Source organism: Mastigoproctus giganteus, chromosome 8, assembly GCF_048544385.1.
Source record: "Mastigoproctus giganteus isolate SK-2022 chromosome 8, ASM4854438v1, whole genome shotgun sequence".
Lineage (NCBI taxonomy): Eukaryota > Metazoa > Arthropoda > Arachnida > Uropygi > Thelyphonidae > Mastigoproctus > Mastigoproctus giganteus.
In genome coordinates, this window is record NC_143582.1 from 213,194,309 (window position 1) to 213,211,624 (window position 17,316).

Sequence of the window (17,316 nt, forward strand, 5' to 3'; positions counted from 1 at the left end):
AATGGATTGAGCAAGCTCAATGCTGATAGGGATTCTTTCTCAGATTATGCACATGAGGGGTGTATAAATTCAAATTGAGGAAGGATGGTTGCAGAATATTTTGTTCCAGAAATCAAACTATCAACAGGTAGTAGTAGTGGCATGTGATGCAAGAAAGCAAGTGTATGAGCTTATGCAGCATCAGCCAAAAAAAAAAAAAAAAAAAAAAAAAGGCAAGTACAGTGGTCAGAGACCACTGTACTCGCCTTTACGGAAGCAAAAACCCTTTCCTTTACCCCAGATGGTAATTAAATCTTTAAGTAAATCCCACGTCAGTACACTGTGATCACTGCCACCTAGTGGTTCTTTTATCTGCAAATTCCTAATACATGAATGATCACTGCTGATAACCAGATCAAGAGTATTACTTTCTCTGATTGCCTCTCGAACGTGCTGCTGCAGAAAACAATCATCCAATAAATCCACAAAAGTTTGACTAGTGTGTGAGTGCCCAACCCACAAGTTCCAGTCAATATATGGAAAGTTAATGTTTGTTGTTGTTTGTTATTTGGTTTTTAGGAGCATTAGCAACTAAGGCCATATTGCTCCGGGAATATGCGGTGGTCATTCCCTGACCTTTCCGCATCCTCCGTATTTGGTGGTGACGGGCTCGAACCCCGGTCTAATCAAGAAGCGTGTGCTACGCACTGCTGCTTCTTCCCACCTGGCTACGGAGGCGCCCATGGAAAGTTAAAATCCGACATTATAAGACATTCTGATTTACTAGCCCACTCTATTTCTCTGTACAATTGTTCATTGTACTCATTCGAGTCATTAGGCCTATAACACACTCCTACTCTTATTTTTGCTTTCGCGGTGCTTATGTCACACCAAACTGACTCAACAGTGCACTGTTCATCTATATCAACTGGATGCACTTCTTTTGATTTTATGTTTTTCTTAATTAACAGCATAACACCTCCTCCCTTCCTATCCTGTCTATCCTTTCTGTACACATTGTACTCCCCAAATTCCAGTTCGGCATTCCTTATATCAGTGTGACACCATGTCTCTGATATCCCAACAATATCCGCCTTTGATGTCTTGACCAACACTTAAAATTCATCAAATTTATTTACTATACTTCTAGCATTGGTATACATGCAAGTATACATGCTCCTACTCCTATTCCTAGTTATCCTAACACATCCCATATACCCACCTGTTTCACGATGACTGCCACCCGTCCCTGAAACCCCCAACACCCCTCGCTCCAGGTCGCTACTTATTCTAATAGAAGTTGTGCAAGAATCACATTCACCTCTGTCTACGGCTACTGTTAAACTATTAGTCCTTGTATCCCCCCAAGCTATCAGTTTTCCGACCCACCCAACACTGCCTCGATAGCATCAGCAAATATTCTTGCACCCTTTCTATTTAAGTGTATCCCATCCCTGTAGAAACAGTCTCTCCTGTTAACAAGTACAGTCCAGGCTGAAAAAATTTTTATCCCTTGAGCCTTGCACAATCTTTCCAGGGCCGAATTGATCGACAAGGCTCTCATCATATACTCCCTCCTATCGTGTCTGGGCAGAATTGCAGACACTTTCAAATTCAACCCTAATTCACGACTTTTTTTTCATCAGTGACCTGTACTTGTTAAGTAACTCTGCCGGTCTCCTACTCTTGATATCATTAGTGCCAACGTGTACAACTATATCACCTTTTGTGCCCTTAAGGTTTGTCAAGGTTAAACTTCAGTTGCCACTTCTTAGCCCATCTGCCCAAATTATCTAGATTCTGTTGCAGTAGCACACTGCCATTACTGTCATTAACAACCCTGCCTTTTGTATATTTATCAATATCATTGATAAATATACAAAACAACAGTGGACCCAACACCGAACCCTGTGAGACTCCACTAATAACATTAGTCCAAGCAGAGCAGCATCCATTTCTTAATATTTCTTAATAGGTATGAAACTTTTAGTAGCATCCACGATTAATTCCTTGAATGCTTCCCACTTAGAATTTACTGTTGGTAACATCGTCAGTTGATCCCACTGTACAAAATTTAAAAACTGATGTTCTGGAAGTGTATAGCTTGAATAAATTCAAGGAAGAACTAGACAAACAAATGAAGGAGGATGGATAGGTGAAATGGGAAGGTTTTTTTTGGCTGATTCTGTATAAGCTGGCTTTCTTGCAGCATTTGTCACTACTAATACTAATAGTATTTTTTTGCTATTTTGCTATCAGGAAACATATTTCTGTACAATACTCCTGCTGCATGATCAGCACAACATTCTTCCATTCTAAACTCCATAATATGTCATGGGTAAATTGTAAGGTAAGATAATAGGTCTTTCTTGAACATGCTTTGATAGAGACACTGGCTAATTGGATGTTATGAAATAAGGTATGTAATATGCTTTCTGTATCAGTCTTGCCATTACAACCGAAAAATGGAATATTGTGACATTTGTGCAATGAAACTGAGCCACTGCTGTACTGCATAGAACTTATGCAGACATGTATTACACTGGCATTTTAGACAATTTCATACTGACCATACTGTGCTAATTTGCTCAAAATGTATCTAGCATGTACCAGCATAATAATGGGGGGGGAAAATAAAAAAGTCAGGCTTGTAGGGATGTGTTGAGAAAACAATGTTACTAGTCCAGCTAGTAGCAAGTCTCAACTAAAATCCACTAGACCAGTGCTTCTCAAACTATCTGTAGTGAAGGACCAGTTTCTTTTATTTCCAATGCGTCGCAGACCAGTACTTTTGTTAAATACAAATCTCACGGATCAGTAATGAACGAATCGTCGAGGACCATTAACGTCCACGATCAATTTCCAAACCGCGGACTAGACTTTGAGTAGCAGTGCACTACACCATCTTTAGGATAATCTAGAATGTCATATCAGCACATTACCAACATATCCCCCACTTTACCTGTACAGCTGGCAACTGGTTTGAAAGAGGAGGAGAAGCAATGAGCAAAATAATCAAATATTTAAACTGGTCAAAAGGTATTTTCAAAATAATTTTGGCTGTCATTAAGGAGAAGGATGGACCACCATATTATTAATTTTCTGAATAAACATTCATTTTCTTAAAAACTACTAGTGTTCAAATTCATTTGGGAGCACAGTGTAACTTGAAAATGAATTTTATTAAAGAAAAGTTACTTTTATATAAATAATTTATTTTACATAAATTTAAATGATAAATTTAATTTGCAATTAATTTATTTTTACAATTACTCAATAAACTTAATATCAATAATTCAACAAACTAAATATCAACAGTAAAGTTCTTTAAATCAAAAGAAATTTTCAATCACTTGAACTGTAACTAACCACATCTGTCTGCTATACTTCCCGGAACTATTCGCGAAACAACTACAGCTCTTGTTGCTTCATCTATCTTAATTGTAGCACCCTTTAAAAATAAACAAAAACATGTTAAGCCTTTGTTCAACACTTAAAATTTCCACATTGTACTAGCAGTAATTACATTCAAATTATTAATAGTACAGGGTGTACTGAGTTTGGGTATCCTAGTCCGATATTATTCAGTACTAAGAAATATAATATTCACTATGACTTGGAATTCTTGACTGTGGATGCTTAGCATATCCTCTGCTCCACTATGGTAATCTAACTTATGCTAATTAGCCTAAGCCAGCAGATTTACCCTAAACTTTACCTTAGTTCTGCAGCTCATTATCTACAGAACTAATCTTGTGAACCCCTGGGGTCTGTGGACCATGTATTGAGAGAGGACCACAGGCCTAAGTTATTATATTAGATAGTGTTACCCTTCCTTCACCTTGCCTTTTAGCTAACTAGCAAGTCTGGAAAAATCATTAATACCACAAAAAAGAAATATTAATATTTCATTAAATATGAATTAAAAAGGAAACCTTAAAAAACATATAATTAAAAAAAAAAGTACACAGCATAGAATTTGGTCTTACAATTAAATTACTCAAACTACTGAAAAGCTTTACAAAGCCATCAATCATATAGCAGAAAGTGGCAATAGGAAAGACACTCAGTATACGAAGGATGGAAAGTGCCAGTATATTACTGTTATTGAATGCTGAGTATCTTTCTATACATTAAAATAATTTTCCTCCTAGTGACATTTATTCAGCCAATGGGACAAGAGGGCTGCAGGTTACATGGTAATATGTAACAAATACTAAAATACATAACAGAAGCTTGTTTAACTGTGGTAAAACAAGCTTCTGTTTTAGCATGATCATGCTAGATAAACCTTGTGCATGCGCTCTGTTTGTCTAGCATGACCACATGGAACCATTCTTTAATTTTGACATCACATACTTAGATTTCAAAAAAGCTTTTGATAATGTTGCACATAAAAGACTGCTAAATTGGAGCAGTGTGGCATTAAGGGAAAGTTACTGCTATGGATAAAGGAATGGTTGAGTAGGAGAGGACAGAGATTGGTTATCAATAGGCACTGCTCTTCTTGGACTAATGTTATTAGTGGAGTCCCTCAGGGTTCAGTGCTGGGCCCATTCTTGTTATTAATGATGGCATATCAGGCTTAATGTCTAAGTTTGCACATGATGCAAAGGTTAGCAGGGTAGCTAACAACGGTAACCTGGGTATGCTACTGCAACAAGATCTAGAAAAATTAGGCAGATGGGCTGAGAAGTGGCACTGAAATTTAACACTGACAAATGAAAGGTACCACATATGGGTAGCAGTAATTCAGATTAATGTACCGAGTAGTACCACCTTCAGGGTGGTGGAGAATGAAAAATAAAAAATAAAAAAAGCTCTGAGCAATAAATACAGGCTAACAGGACTGCATAAATGTCTGGAAGAGTCATTTTAGGAAGGATGTAGATCTGTCAGAATGGATTCAGAGAAGAGCAATGATATTGATGAGGGGGGAAATGGGCAACATCTGCAAACTAGGCACTTGCAAGAAGATCTGATTGAGGTATTTAAGGCTTTAAACGGATTCAGTAAGCTCAATGCAGATGGCATCCTTCCTATTGCTCAGCCTATACACATGATGGAGCATAAATTCAAATTGAGGAAGGGTGACTGCACAATAGATGTTTGGAAATTTGCCTTCAGCTTTGATTGAGCTTGCTCAATCCATTCAAAGCCTTAAACACATCAATCAAATCACCTTGCAGGTTCCTAGTCTCAGATGCTGCAATTTGCAGAACTGAAGCCTTTCTTGTTAAGAACACCCTTACCAATCTTGTTGCCCTTCTCTGTACTCATTCCAGCAGCTGCACATCCTTCCTAAAATGGGGCTTCCAGACCTGTATGCAGTTCTCAAGATGTGACCTGACTATTGCTTTATATAATAGGATAATCACCTCTTTATCTCTGCTAGCAAAATTCCTGTATATCATTGACAAAACCCCATGGGCTATCCTGGCAGCCTGTGTGCACTGCTTAGAGAACTTAATATTTTGACTGGACAGTTACCCCCAAGGTCTTTTTCATTTGCCACTACCCTGAGTGTAGTACCACACAGTTGGTATGTTACTCTGGGGTTACTGCTACCCATATGCACTACTTTGCATTTGTCAATATTAAACTTCAGTTGCCATTTCTCAGCACATCTGCCTAACTTTTCTAGATCCTGTTGCAGTAGTATACCATCACTCCTGTCATTAATCACTGCCAACCTTTGTTCATCTGCAAACTTGAACATTAAGCCTAATATGCCTTTATCAATATCACTGATAAATATAGAAAACAACAATGGACCCAACACTGAACCCTGGGGGACTCCACTAATAACACTAGTCCACAAAGAGCAATGACCATTGATTACCACTGTCTGTCTTCTCCCACTCAACCATCCCTTTATTCATAGCAGCAACTTGCCCTTAATGCCCCACTGCTCCAATGCATATAGCAGTCTTTTATGTGCAATAGTAAAATATCATTCAACAACAATCACTATGATGACTTTTACTCAACAGTATTCATCCTGTTGGTTTCTGTAATATCTGCTTATTCTGATATCACATGAACCTGGCTCATCTGCTAATTCTGCTTCTTTATCATTTTAAGTTTCTAACACTGATGGTATCTATCATGATTGGTTGTTCCAGCAGCATATTAAGATTACATGTCAGTCATGGGAACTTTGATGACCAAGGAAATATTTCTCAGCCAGAATAAGCCTGAAGCGCTTTGTCCAGCCATAGTTATAAGATTTAAGTCTATAATTTATCCAATTTAAGTGACATAGTCCCATACTGGCAGCCCATCCTCATTTATTCAGAAGCCATATAGCTGGCCCTCTACCATCAGATTAAACTACAAGAAAGTAATGGGTAAGGTGTGGAGTGGACATTAGGTTTGAATACAAGTTGTTTCCCCAAAAAGCTGGATTAGATATGTAGATTTGCTTCTAGAAATCTTTAGACAGTTCTTTAATCCCATATATTTCTGACGTGAAACATCCTTGGGACACAACTCAACCAATTAAACCTGATCGGTCATGAAAAATGTAACACGGAAGTGAAGTCATTTGCAGCTTCTGTCACAGGCAAATTATCGTAACTTGTATTGTTGCAATCATACTTCCTGTAGCTGCCATTTGATTGTAGCCACTCAAATAGCTACAATCAAATTGGTAATTAAGCTATTGGCTTGGATTTTGTTAAGCTCTTCCAAGCCAAGAATGTTTCATATAAAACCATCTGCCGCACATGCTTGGCACACACGCCATTTTTTTTTTAAATTATTATAATTATATCTTTTGTAATAAAATTTAATGAAAATGATATTAAAATACAACTGCATTATAACTGCAATGAATACTTTATAGTAGAAGAAAAGAAATTTAATTTCAGTCCTAACCTATCCTTTTACATACCAAAGGCTCATTGCTTTTAATCAGTTGCACAACTTTTACACTCTCTTCGTCTTCCTCTTCTTCAACACAAGGCACATTTGGTAGAGCTGGAAGGAAGTCCTTTGTAGCTATCTGATCATGAGCTTGAAGAAGAGCCTGACATAAAAAATATCACAAATTAGGTGAAAATATCAATATAAACAGCAAAAATTTGTGTAAACTAACACGTCTGAAATTCAAGGACATGAAAATGAACGTCTGAAATTCAAGGACAAGTTAATGGAAATAATAACTCTCAAGAGCAGCACGAGGATTGTGCTAAGGAAAGAAAATAACAAAAACTTTGGGGTATTGCACTGTATATCTCAGAAACTTTGACCATCGGAAAACGAAAAATAAGATGGATGGAAACATTTTAAATGAGAGTCTCAAAAAAGGATAGAGAGAAAAAATTGAAAAGCCAAAGTAAGAAACAAAAAACTTTATTGTTAATTCATTAGAAGAAAACAAAAGAAATGTAGTGGACACATCCTGCAAGTCAAGGGTTTGTTGAAAAAAGTTATACAGAAGCAAAAAGTACCAAAAGAGAACAAAAAGATGATACACAACCCTCCAACCTGAACACAAGTCAGTTTCACTGACATCACTTCTCACTTAAATAGCATGCTGGGTCTCCCTCTGCACACTACGTGACACAGTCCACCCTCATTAATAGGCTTTCCATCAATGAACAAAAGGCAGCAGTAAGTATAGTCCCTGCTCCTATGAAACATTAACCAAATGAACCACCAATGTCTGGCCTTCACATTCCAATTCATCCCATGGTGTTCCACAGGGTTCAAACTGGAACTTTTGTGCCAGCCATTCCACCTTTTATACATTTGTATCCATGAACCATTCTTGAAAAGCACCAGCAATACGGCATACTCATGTCAAAACAAACATGGATTTGTACCAAAGAGTTGCCATATCATGAGGATCATGGAACTGTCCAAAGTGATAAAGTAGGCATCAGTGTTCATATTTCTGCACACAACAAAAATTTGCATTTAAATTCACACATGAGGAATTCTGTAAGGAAGGGGGAGGGCAGAAGTTTACTAAACTCTAACATGGAGCTAAATTATTCTGTAATAACATAGAGCAAAGTGAAGGAGAAATTGTTGAAGTTCAACACAAAAAAGCCACATGGGTTGGATGGAATCTACCCAATTATATTGAAGGAGGCAGCAATGGAAGTAAGCAAACCCTTAACCATAATTATGAGAGCATCCTTACATTTAGGGAAAGTTCCCATGGACTGGAGATGGCCAATTCACAAAGGGTGACGCAAATAATTATAGAGCACCTTTAGTTTAACTCCTGTACCGGGGAAAATAATGGAGTCACTGGTTAAAGAAGCTTTCAGGATCATCTAGACAAAACTGCAGTAATAATTCGGACACAGCATGGGTTTGTTAAGGGGAGGTCTTGTGTGACTAATTTGATTGGATACTGCAATGTGGTCACAAAGAACTGGATGCCAAAAATAATTTTGATATCATATACTTGGATTTCAGGAACGCTTTTGATACTGTTGCACATGGAAGATCGCTATACAAATTGGAGCAGTATGGCATTAAGAGAAGGTTGTTACAATGGATCAAGGAATGGTTGAGCGGAAGACGACAGATAGTGGTAATAAATGGACACTGCTCTTCATGGACTAATGTTATCAGTGAAGTCCCACAAGAGTTTGGTACTGGGCTCATTATTATTTTGTATATTTATCAATGATATTGATGAAGATATATCAGGCTTAATGTTCAAGTTTGCAAATGATACAAAGGTTGGTAGGGTTGTTAATGACAGTAAAGACAGTATGCTACTGCAACAGAATCTAGAAAAAGTTAGGCAGATGGGCTGAGAAATGGAAACTGAAGTTTAACATTGTCAAATGCAAAATACTGCATATGGGTAGCAGTAACCCAAGAAAACATACCAACTGTGTGGTACTACACTCAGGAATTGGGGGTAATTGTGCAGTTGGATATGAAGGTCTCTGAGCAGTGCAGATGGGCGGCCAGAGCAGGTGATGGAGTCTTGTCAATGATATTTAGGAATTTGGCTAGCAGAAATGAGGAGGTGATTATCCCTTTGTATAAGGCAATGGTCAGGCCACACCTTGAGTACTGCATACAGATCTGGAGGCCTCATTTTAGGAATGATGTAGAGTTGCTTAAACGAGTACAAAGAATAGCAACAGGATTGGTGAGGGGAACAAAGGGTTGCACTTACAAATAATGGCTTAAGTTCTGCAAGTTGCAGCAAGTAGAGACTACGCGCCTGTGAAGTAATCTGATTGAGGTGTATAAGGCCTTGAGTGGTTTGAGCAGGCTCAATGCTGATGGGATTCTTTAGCTACCTCAGATTACGAACCTGAGGGGACATAGATTCAAATTGAGGAAAGGCAGTTGTAGAATAGATGAGCGGAAGTTTGCCTTTAGCCAGCGGGTAGTTGATTGCTGGAATAGACTTCCATGTGTTGTTGTGGAAGTTGATAGCTTAAATAAATTTAAGGCTGAACTAAACAAACATCTAGAGTGACTGGATGGGTGAACTGGGAAGGGGGTGTGTTTTTTTTTTTTTTTTTGGCTGATGCTGTGTAAGCTTGCTTTCTTGCATCATATGTCTAAACCAATGCTAATGCTAATAACTTGAAATTGCTAGCCAATGTGACATTGTTTAAATGGAAATACAATGAGGTTAGCAAAACATTCAAAAGAGACTATCAGCAACAAAAACTATAGATAATAAATGCCACAGATTTAGTTGAAGTAACTCTAGACAAATTCTTATTTAAATATTTATAAAAATCTTCAACTGTGAAGACAAAACCACCCAGTGTGCATAATGTGCCAAAGTAGAATGAACTAAACAGAAAGAAGAAGAATGACGAGAAATCATAAGAATCAAACTTGAATCAACCTGTATGGAATTAATCAACAGATTGGAAAAATATTCCATGACAGAGCCTCCAGTCAGAGTGTAAAAAAAAACAAATTACAGTTCACAGAAGCAAACTGAGAAACTAAATCAGACCATAACACAGAATGGATTTTGCTACCAAAATTAAAATAACCAATAACAGTAACTAGCATTTAACAGTAATTAGAAGAAAAACATCAGCTAATAAAATTTTCACTGTTTCATTAAGTAAGGAGAGAAAAAATAACACACTTTAAAAATAATTTAAGGAGGGCATATTTTGTCTTAACTGACAAGAACTTCTAACCCAAAATAAATAGAAAACCAATTTTATAATAATGTAATGGAATGATCAAGAAATATTTAGTTGGGATGGATGGGATCTATTTAGTTATATTAAAGGAGTCAGCAAAGGAAGTAAGCAAACCCTTAGCCATAAATATGAGAGCTTCCATGGACTCAGGGGAGGACTCCGTGGACTGGAGGTGTGCAAATGTATCAACAATTCACAAAGGGGGTTCAAAAGGTGACAAAAGTAACTACAGACCTGTTAGTTTAACTTGTGTTCATATCAGAGACGTGGTGTCACACAGATATAAGGAATGCAGAACTGGAATTTGGGGAGTACAATGTGTACAGAAAGGATAGACAGGGAGGAGGGGTTATGCTATTAGTTAAGAAACACATAAAATCCAAGGAAGTGAAGCCAGTTGACATCGCTGGACAGTGCAGTGTCGAGACAGTTTGGTGTGACGTAAGCACTGGGAGATCAAATTTGAGAGTAGGAGTGTTCTATAGGCCTAATGACTCTGATGAGTATAATAAGAAACTGTACAGGGAAATAGAGTGGGCCAGCAAATCAGAGTGTCTTATAATGGTCGATCTTAATTTCCCAGATATTGACTGAAATTTGTGGGTTGGTCACTCACACACTAGCAAGGCTTTTGGGGATTTATTGGATGATTGTTTTCTACATCAGCATGTTCGGGAGGCAACTAGAGGGAGTAATACTCTTGATCCGATTATCAGTAGTGATTCTTCATGCATTAAAGAATCCACAGATAAAGGAACCACTAGGTGGCAGGGATCACAGTGTGCTGAAGTGGAATTTACTCAAAGAGGTAACTACCATCAGGGGTAAAGGGAAGGGTTTTTGCTTTCGTAAAGGCGACTACGATGGTCTGATACAGTATTTAAATTCTATACAGTGGGACCAACTGATGATGTTACCAACAGCAAATTCAAAATGGGAAGCAAAATAAAAGAACTTATCTTGGAAGCTACTAGGCTTTACATACCAACTAAGAAATATTGTTCAAGGTTTAGGCCTAAATGGATGTCAGATGAACTAATGAGAGATATGGCAGAGAAGAAAAATGTATGGGATACATATAAATTAACACGTGACACAGAAGCCTATGATAGATATAAGCTGGTCTGTAACCAAGTTACAAAGGAGATTAGGCAGGTGGAGGCAGATTATGAGAAATCTTTGGCAAAGGATGCAAAGAAAAACAGCAAAGAGTTCTTTACTTATGTAAACTCTAGAAGGAAGGGGATGAATCAGATTGGTCCACTTGATATCAATGGGTCAACTGTTGATGATCCTGCTCAGGTAGCTAACAAACTAAATGAATATTTTGCATTGACATTCACACGAAGAGTTATTCAGCGAGGGGAATGCCAGAGGTGTATTCAACTCTGGCAGTAAGCTAGATAATCTTGTAATAACGGAGAGTAAAGCGGAGGAGAAATTGTTGAAGATAAACACAATAAAGTCACCTGGGGTGGATGGGATCAATCTAGTTATATTAAAGGAGGCAGCAAAGGAAGTAAGCAAACCTTTAGCCATAATTATGAGAGCTTCCTTGGACTCAGGGGATGTACCCATAGACTGGAGTTGTGCAAATGTGACACCAGTTCTCAAAAGAGGATCAAAGGCTGACACAAGTAATTATAGACCTGTGAGTTTAACTTCTGTTCCAGGAAAATTAATGGAGGCACTGATTAAAGAAGCATTGCAGGATCATCTAGACAAGACTTCAGTTATAGCTCGGGCACAGCATGGGTTTTGTTAAGGAAAATTCTTGCCTGACCAATTTGATTGGATACTATGATGCAGTCACAAAAGAACTGGATGCAGGGAATAACTGATATTATATATTTGGATCTTAGAAAGGCTTTTGATACTGTTGCACATGGAAGACTGCTGCACAAATTGGAGCAGTGTGGCATTGGAGGCAAATTGCTGCTATGGATAAAGGGATGGTTGAGGGGGAGAAGACAGAGAGTGGTAATCAATGGACACTGCTCATCATGGACTAATGTTATTAGTGGAGTCCCTCAGGGTTCAGTGTTGGGTCCATTATTGTTTTCTGTATTTATAAATGATATTGATTATGGTATATCAAGCTTAATGTCCAAGTTTGCAGATGCTACAAAGGTTGACAGGGTTGTTAGGGACACTACTGATGCTATGCTGCTGCAACAGGATCTGGAAAGGTTCAGCAGATGAGCTGAGAGGTGGCAAATCAAGTTTAACATTGACAAATGTAAAGTACTACATATGGGAAACAGCAACCCCAGAGCAACGTATCACCTCTGTGGTACAACACTGACAGTGGTAGAGAATGAAAAGGACCTGGGGATAATTGTGCAGGCAGATATGAAGGTTTCTGAGCAGTGCAGACGGGCTGCAAGAGTAGCTCATGGTGTCTTGTCAATGATATACAGGAATTTTTATAGCAGGGATAAGGAAGTGATTATTCCCTTGTATAAGGCAATGGTCAGCCCACACCTTGAGTACTGTATACAGGTCTAGAGGCCTCATTTCAAGAAGGATGTAGAGCTGCTGGAATGAGTACAGAGAAGGGCATCAAGATTAGTGAATGGAACAAGGGATTGCTTGTACGAAGAAAGGCTTAAGTTTTGCAAATTACAGTGTCTGGAGACTAGGCACCAGCGAGGTGATCTGATAGAGGTGTATAAAGCCTTGAATGGTTTGAGCATGCTCAATGCTGATGAGACTCTTCCTCTTGCTCAGAAATCACCTGAGAGGGCATAAATTCAGATTGAGGAAAGACAGATGTATGATAGATGTGCGGAAATTTGCCTTTAGCAAGCAGGTAGTTGGTTGGCGGAACAGACTTCCAACCCTTGTTGTGGAAGTTGATAGCCTAAATAAATTTAAGGCTCAGCTGGACAGGTATTTCAAACGAATGGAGAGGTGAAATGGAAGTGTTTTTTTTTTTTTTATCGGCTGATGCTGCATAAGCTTGCTTTCTTGCATCATATACTAATGCTAATCATCTAGACAAGACTGCAGTAATAGTTAAGACACAGCATGGGTCTGTTAAAGAGAGGTCTTGCCTGACCAATTTGATTGGATACTAAGTTGTAGTCAGAAAGTAACTGAATGTCAAAAATAATTTTGATATCATACACTTGGATTTCAGGAAAGCTTTTGATACTTTTTTTTTTTTTTGTATGAAAACCCCAAACACGAGGGGTTAGGTGCTTGGGTTGGAGGTTGAGCTGATGAAAGAAGATATTTGTTGACATTAGACTTGAACTTCAGTAGACTGTAATTTTCAGGAAATACGTACGAAGGAAGGTTGTTCCAGAAAACAGCAGTTGAATGAATAAACGAGGAAGATGAAAAGTTGGTTCTGAGAGTTTGAAACTGGATAGTAAATGGATGTTGGCTGGTGGCACCACGTGTTCGGACTGTTTTGAAAGAGAGAGCGGGAATAACAGAAGCCAAATGAAAAGAACAGTGCCCATGGAAGTATCTGTAGAAAAGGCATGCAGCAGAAACGGTACGTCTATGAGAGGCGCTTCCGTAGCAAGGTGGGCAGGAGTAGCAGTGCATAGCACATGCTTCTTGATTAGACCAAGCTTCGAGCCCGTGACCACCATATACGAACGATGCGGAAACGTCAGGGAATAACCACCACATATCCCCAGAGCAATATTGCCTTAGTTGCTAATGCTCCTAAAAACCAAATAACAAACAAACGTCTATGAGACAGCGAGTGGAGAGACTCTGTTAGAGAGGAGTCATTAATTAGCCTAACTGCCCTCTTCTGAATGGAATCTAGAAGCCTGAGAGAGGTTCTGGGGGGGGAACCGCCTCAGATGTGGGAACAATATTCCATGGTAGGGAAGATTTATGATTTGTACAGAGTGAACAGCTGTTTGGAAGAAAAGTAATGCCGAGAGTGAAAGAGAAAACCAAGTTTTTTAGATGCCGAGGAAGCAATATTTGAATGTGCTTGTGCCAGGAGATATTAGAAGTCAGGGTAATCCCCAAAAGAGATATATCAACTTGCCTAGAAATCAGAGTGTCACCAAAGGTAAGCATAGGAGCAGAAGAATCCTTTCTGCAAGATATAAGAAAAGACTGAGTTTTAGAAGGATAGAAATCAACTAAGTTGTCTTTGTCCCACTGGAGAATTACCTGGAGGTCGGCATTTAAGGAATTGGTAGCAGATATTCCAGAAGTTGAAGCTGATTGAGCAGGGCAAGGTTCCTCAAAATGGAAAGTGAAATGCAATGTGTTGTCATCGACAAGACTATGGATAGGATTTCCAGTCAATGGAAAAAGGTTGTAAATATACAAGAGGAAAAGAGTGGGGGAAAGAACTGAACCTTGAGGGACACTAGCATTACTGGAGAAGTTAGAAGACAGACAGCCATCTATCATCACCCTCAGTGAGCAATGGGAGAGAAAACTGGATAACCAATTACAAAAAACAGTTGGCAAACCATAAGATGGAAGCTTGTTTAGAAGACCTTTATGTCAAACACGATCGAAAGCCTTTGAGATGTCAAGAGCAACTGCTTGTGTTTCACTGAACTTTTCCATTGAATCTGTCCATAAATGGGTAACATAAGCCAGAATATCACCAGTGGATCGACACTGACGGAATCCATACTGGCGATCGTTGATCAGACAGGTTTCTCGGTAATTTAAGAGTTGGCGGTTAATTGATTTCTCCATTACTTTAGAAAGAGTAGGAGTAATTGCAATGGGACGATAATTGGATGGGAGGGATTTGTCACCCTTTTTAGGAACTGGCTGGATATGAGCGTGGGAGGTGTTTTACCAAGATCATTAAAACATGAGTTGGAAGAAAAATGGGATGCTAGCAGGTCAGCTTTATCCTTGGCTGAAGTAACAACAGAACCATCTGATTTTGACTGAGGTGGGAGCAAAGACGGGCAAAAGTTGCAGCCAATAGCTTTGGCAAAAGAACAGAATGCTCAGCTACCATTAGGACAAGAAGCAAGTTTTCTACTCTTAGCTTGTTCAAAATCTAGCTTGACTGATTAATAACTGCTTTACAATTGTTGTGAGCTTTGGTTTAGACATAAAATGAAACTGAAGAACTGGAAATAAGCCAATTACGATATGCAACATTCTTCTCTTGAACAGCCTTAGCATATTTATTGGAAAACCAAGGTTTAGATAAAGGATGAGATTTTAAAATGGAGTGTGGAAGGATTCCATTCCTACAAGAATAATTTCAATGACACGATCTGAGCAAACATTGACATCAGAAGTTTTGAAACAGTAATCCAACCAAGGAAAAGAAGAAAAGAAATCTCGCAGGTCATCCCATTTTGCATTCTTGTAATGCCAAACAACATGCGGTTTGGAATAGCCATGAGCTCCATTGGAGAAGAGACAATCACCAAGTTGTGATCTGAGATGTCTAAAGGACCACTTACTTCGACCATGTACATAGAAGGGTTGTTTGCGAGAAAAAGATCAAGCACGTTGGCTGTATGGTTAGGATTGTCTGGTATTCTTGTAGGTAAATGAACAATCTGTGCAAGGTCATTAGTAATTGCAAAAGCCTCAGCATCTCGACAGCTGGGTCTGTGTGACTAGAAAATGGAAGCCAGCTGGAGTTGTGAACATTAAAATCACCAAGGAAAATTACCTCACTGTTAGGAAAGTTGGACTGCAGAAATTCAAGTTGCAAAGAGAGAAAGTGAAAGAGCTCCAAGTGATTAGTGGAGTTGGGAGAACGATAAAGACAACAGATGAATTTGACACGATGAGTTAGAGAGATTTTAAGCCAGAAAAGATCGAAGAAAGGAGATTCCAAATTACCAAGTCTCTGACAGGGAATATCAGAACTGACATATGCACAAGTACCACCTTTGAGGCGAAAGGAATCATACAGTAAATAATTTGGGCAACTGAGATTAGCTGTAGTTGAATCAACCAATAACTGAAATTCTGTCAGAAAAAGTACATGGGGTTTGGCAGACTTCAAGTGGAAATGGACATCGTTGAGATTAGAATTGAGACCATGTATATTTGTGAAATGAACTAGGAAGTGTTTGCGAGGTTTACACCTTTTCGCAGATAAGCTTGCTCTATTAGTTTGACAATTCATGGTGTATTTAATAGTAAGAAAAAGTGGGGGGAGGGACATGATGTATGAAGTAATGAAATTTTTGTATACGGCATACACATGGTTAGAACATACCCAGATCCTTGACCCAGCATACACACTACTCGAACTCCCTCCAGTCACTATCTGGCAGAGTAGAGGTAGCAAGATTATACACTAGCTGATCTGGAAGCCTCCTAAAGAGTTACCAATAGGTTCACTCCGGTGTACTAACTAGCGGCCGGCTTGCGAACACCGTTTTAGAGCTGTACCCTCGGAATGTAAGGAAGATTTGATCTTGCCATGATGTTCATCATAACCTCAAAAGTCATCAGTTATCCTGCATGATGGAAGAGATGGGGAAGTGTTGACCAGAACTTAGCTCTGGAGACTAAACATGGGTTCCACCACTTCGTGCCTCTAATAAGCAAAGTGGTGGTACTGCACCGGTTGATGAGTCATCTACCACCTAGGAAGTAAGCAAACCCTCAGCCATAATTATGAGAGCTTCCTTGGACTCAGGGGAGGCCCCCATGGACTGGAGGTGTGCAAATGTATCACCAATTCACAAAGATGGTTTAAAAGGTAACACAAGTAACTACAGATCTGTTAGTTTAACTTGTGTTCTGGGGAAAATAATGGAATCACTGGTTAAAGAAGCATTGCAGGATCATCTAGACAAGACTGCAATAATAGTTTAGACACAGCATGTGTTTGTTAAAGGGAGGTCTTGTCTGACCAATTTGATTGGATACTATGATGTGGTCACAAATGAACTGAATGCAAAAAATAATTTTAATATCATATACTTGGATTTCAGAAAAGCTTTTGATACTATTGCACATGGAAGACTGCTGTACAAATTGGAGAGGTAGCATTAAGAGTAAGTTGCTACAATGGATAAAGGGATGTTTGAGTGGGAGACGACAGAGAGTGGTAATTAATGGACACTGCTCTTTGTGAACAAATGTTATTAGTGGAGTTCCCCAGGGTTCAGTTGGGCCCATTGTTGTTTTGTATATTTATCGATGATATTGATGAAGGTATATCAGGTTTAATGTTGAAGTTTGCAGATGACAAAACCTGCCA

The 17,316-nt window shown here is 38.8% G+C and overlaps 1 protein-coding gene across 1 annotated transcript in view; it reads right to left on the minus strand.

Moving 5' to 3' along the window:
- Positions 1 to 17,316, minus strand: part of LOC150082252 (MAGUK p55 subfamily member 7-like) — a 199,411-nt gene that overhangs the window by 102,854 nt on the left and 79,241 nt on the right. The window contains exons 6-7 of the mRNA XM_090380462.1: positions 6,875 to 7,009; positions 3,349 to 3,430 (exon numbers count right to left, since the gene is read on the minus strand). Of these exons, the coding sequence (XP_090236588.1) occupies positions 3,349 to 3,430; positions 6,875 to 7,009 (217 nt within the window). The remainder of the gene's footprint in view (positions 1 to 3,348; positions 3,431 to 6,874; positions 7,010 to 17,316) is intronic.